General features: G+C 36.4%; 1 protein-coding gene across 1 annotated transcript; it reads left to right on the top strand.

Moving 5' to 3' along the window:
• Nucleotides 1-1,535: 1,535 nt before the first annotated feature.
• LOC18038561 (mediator of RNA polymerase II transcription subunit 4) lies at nucleotides 1,536-3,326 on the top strand. Its single transcript, XM_006428837.2, has one exon. It carries the CDS (start codon nucleotides 1,810-1,812, stop codon nucleotides 3,070-3,072), a length of 1,263 nt encoding a protein of 420 aa, XP_006428900.1. The 5' UTR covers nucleotides 1,536-1,809; the 3' UTR covers nucleotides 3,073-3,326.
• Nucleotides 3,327-3,623: the final 297 nt, after the last annotated feature.

Below are 3,623 nucleotides of genomic sequence, written 5' to 3'. Positions count from 1 at the left end.
CTTACATAATTGCATTAGAAGATATTCACAAAATCATGATCATTTTGATGAAATAATGGATGAGCCAATTCATAATATTAGCGAACATATAAGCAATAGAGTGCTGATAGCGCCACAAACTCTTGTACAAACTTATCTTGTACAAACTAATGTGGCATTAATTCATTGGTTGAATGGAAATACAAAATAATAAAACTAAATCATGTGGCCAAGAGATATTTAATTCAATCAATTTTATCATGTCATATCAGTTTGTATAAGATAAGTTTGTACAAGAGTTTGTTTCTTCAATCAATACTCTAAGCAATATTGCATCTCATGAAAAACGTTATGATCCAATTGATAATACAGCTCAAGATATAATAATATTAAGAGATGGCATTGCTGCGAGTTTAATGGAGGCATGACAATAGAATTATATATACAAATTTTGTAATTAATTATATTTTAATTTTATTATGTTATGTTGTATGATGTTTATTAGACATATTTGGTATAATTTATTTCTTCAATCAATATTTAAAATTAGAATTTATTTATTTTCATTTTTAAATTAATTTGTTTTAAAAATTATTTATTATAACTTGTGCAAAAAATAAATTTAATTTATTAAATATTAATTTAAGTTCTAAAAGAAATAAATTGTAATTGTATGTCAATATAATAATTCGAAGTATGAAAATAATTTGATTTGTTAATAATTAAAATTAATGTTATTTAAAATTAATTATTACAAATATTCATCCACTCCTTAGCTATTAAACTTTACCAAACACAATATATCTTAAAAGTCACAGCACCTTTACCAAACACCATAAACTTATACTCCATGACTGTATCTTTTACTTTATAACAGCTACAACGCCTCACTCCCAAATGCACCTTAAATCACTAACGATAGCATTAAAATAATTTTAAAAAAAGAAAAAAAATCAGCCAAGCTAAAAACATCAGCTGAGTGAAGGACGCAAATACGATATCCTCCAAAATTGCAAGTGATAGAACCGAAACCCCAAAATTTCTAGCGATCTCATTGCATGAAAAATGAGAAAACCATTAAAAATTAATCAGTATTTCAAAAGAAAAAAAAACACGAGAGAATTTAGAAGTCAATACCAATTCTCCAAATTCTAAAAATTCGCTAGTCTCACTTACCAATTTACCAAATTCATGAAATCCACCTTTAAAATCTTTTAAGAATTGAGACAAATCTAATTGATACTCAACTTTTAGAGCGGGATTTGGGATTGCATACACAAATATAGGTTTATGATGTTAATCAATGGGACGAAATCTACAAAGCATACATAATGGATTTTAAAAGGATGTGTTGTTTGATCTCTAATGATTGAATGTCAAAAGAATTCGTATGTGAGGCCAAAAAGTAATAATCAAGTGTAAATTTCTTATATGTGAGGCCAAAAAACAGTGTACAAAAATTTCTGGACTGTGGTCTAGGCTTTATGAGAAGACGACCTGTCGGCGTATTTCTTGTAAAGTAACCGACAATACGATGTGTGTCATAACACGCACTAACAGCCTGACACGACATGGCGTTTCAAGAAACTGAACCTATCCAAATCCCATATCCATGGAACAGAATTTCATCCTTCTTAGTTCTTATAAGTTCCGGTTCATCGATGAGGTTCAGGTAAGTAACTCTTACAATCTCAATTCAGCGTCGTTTTCTTCAATTCCCAGTTACGCTTGATCATAATTAGTTCTTAAGATTTCAATAAATTACCAGTTTATTTAATTTCAATTTTCAATTGCGAATCCCCATTATTTCTTCTGATCAAAACAAAGAAAATGCTGCAGCACCAAATAGTGCAGTCACCAGCTAGGTTAGGTTTAACAAACCCTAATTCGCCCTCTCTTCAAAACCCTAACCCTAACCCTAGCCCGACCAAATTCCCCACTTCCGCCACTCACCACCACCTCCGCTCCGCTACTCCGCCAACCGCCCCGATCACCACAGGTACAACCGCCTGCACCTCCTCCACCCTCCTCTCTCTTCTCCCACCTCTCCCCAGAGCCCAAGCCCTTCTACTTCAAATGGCTTCATTAGCCTCTAAACTCTTCGAAGTATCCCCAAATCGTTCCCTTTGGATCTCCGCTTTCCGCGGCTCGCTCCCGACGTTTCTCTCCTCCCAGGCTCAGTCACAGCCTCCGCCTCCAATTGACTCGTCCCCGTCTACCATTAAGGAAATTATAGCTTGTTTTACTTCCCTTCAGACGCAGCTTTTCGAAGCCGTTGCTGAGCTTCAAGAAATTCTTGATCTTCAAGATGCTAAGCAGAAAATTGCACGTGAAATTAAGGCCAAGGATTCTGCCATTCTTGCTTTTGCTAATAAGATTAAGGAGGCAGAGCGGGTTCTTGATATTCTTGTTGATGATTATTCAGATTACAGACGCCCCAAAAGGGTGAAATCAGAGGGTGCTGATGGCAATGATGATGATAGTGGTTCTTGTTCTACGACAGTTGAGTCTCAATTGAATTTATCAGATATTTTATCCTATGCTCATAGAATTAGTTACACGACTTTTGCACCACCAGAGTTTGGTGCTGGGCAGGGTCCTCTTCGTGGGGCACTTCCACCTGCTCCGCAAGAAGAGCAAATGCGGGCTTCCCAGTTGTATACTTTTGCTGATCTTGATGTTGGTTTGCCTAAAGTTGTTGAAACCAAAGAGAAGACAATTGAGGCTATCATTGAGCCACCACCTTTACAGCCAGTGGATGCCAATCCGCTTAAGGATTTGGCTGGTTTGCTTCCTCCGAATATTACAGTTCCATCCGGTTGGAAACCAGGGATGCCTGTGGAGTTACCGAAAGATTTCCCACTTGTGCCCCCACCTGGATGGAAGCCTGGGGATGCGGTACCATTGCCCCCATTGGATGCTCTTCCTATGCCTAGAATTGAGGAACAACAGTTGCGGCCTGTGCCTCCTCAGGGATTACATAAACCACCTGAGCCCATACAAGTTCGGCATGTTGAGTTGGATATTCTGGATCAAGATGATGACAGTAGTGATTATAGCAGTGAAGAGGGAAGTTCTGAAGATGATGGTTGATCGGATGATGGTTCAAAGTTATTTTTGGATTGGAATTCTCAGGTGGCATATTAGCAAATTGTAGCTTATTTAGCCTTGTGAAATGTGAACAACTAAAGTTTTGCACATGATGTACTTTTCTAGTAAAATGTGCTATCTGTAGCAATTTTGCTATTTTAGTGAGTTGCTGATCAAGTACTCTGGTCTAGTATATTGAAAATTTGTAACTTATTCTTCCTTCTGAACAAATTAAAACTCTAAAGTGAGTTGCATGCGGTCCACGTTTCCAGTATAATTTGTTATTATCAATACTGTCGGTATTGTTGAGAAGGTTCCAGTATAATGTGTTATGTCTGAGGGATTTTGCTATTTTAGTTATTCGTTTTAGCCATCACTTGCATTCCTTTCGTTTGAACCTGATTGCATTACCTTGAACTGCAACTTGCAAGTTTATCTTATGGACAAGAGAATGATGAATAATAGGTTGAGTAATTCAAATTGATTGACTTAGACTGGCAACGGCAACTTTGATTTTTGTTGCTGGCTTGAATCTGGTACAATTGATTTATGCA

This window comes from Citrus clementina, unplaced genomic scaffold (assembly GCF_000493195.1).
Source record: "Citrus clementina cultivar Clemenules unplaced genomic scaffold, Citrus_clementina_v1.0 scaffold_6, whole genome shotgun sequence".
NCBI lineage: Eukaryota > Viridiplantae > Streptophyta > Magnoliopsida > Sapindales > Rutaceae > Citrus > Citrus x clementina.
This window is presented reverse-complemented; position numbering and strand designations above follow the sequence as displayed.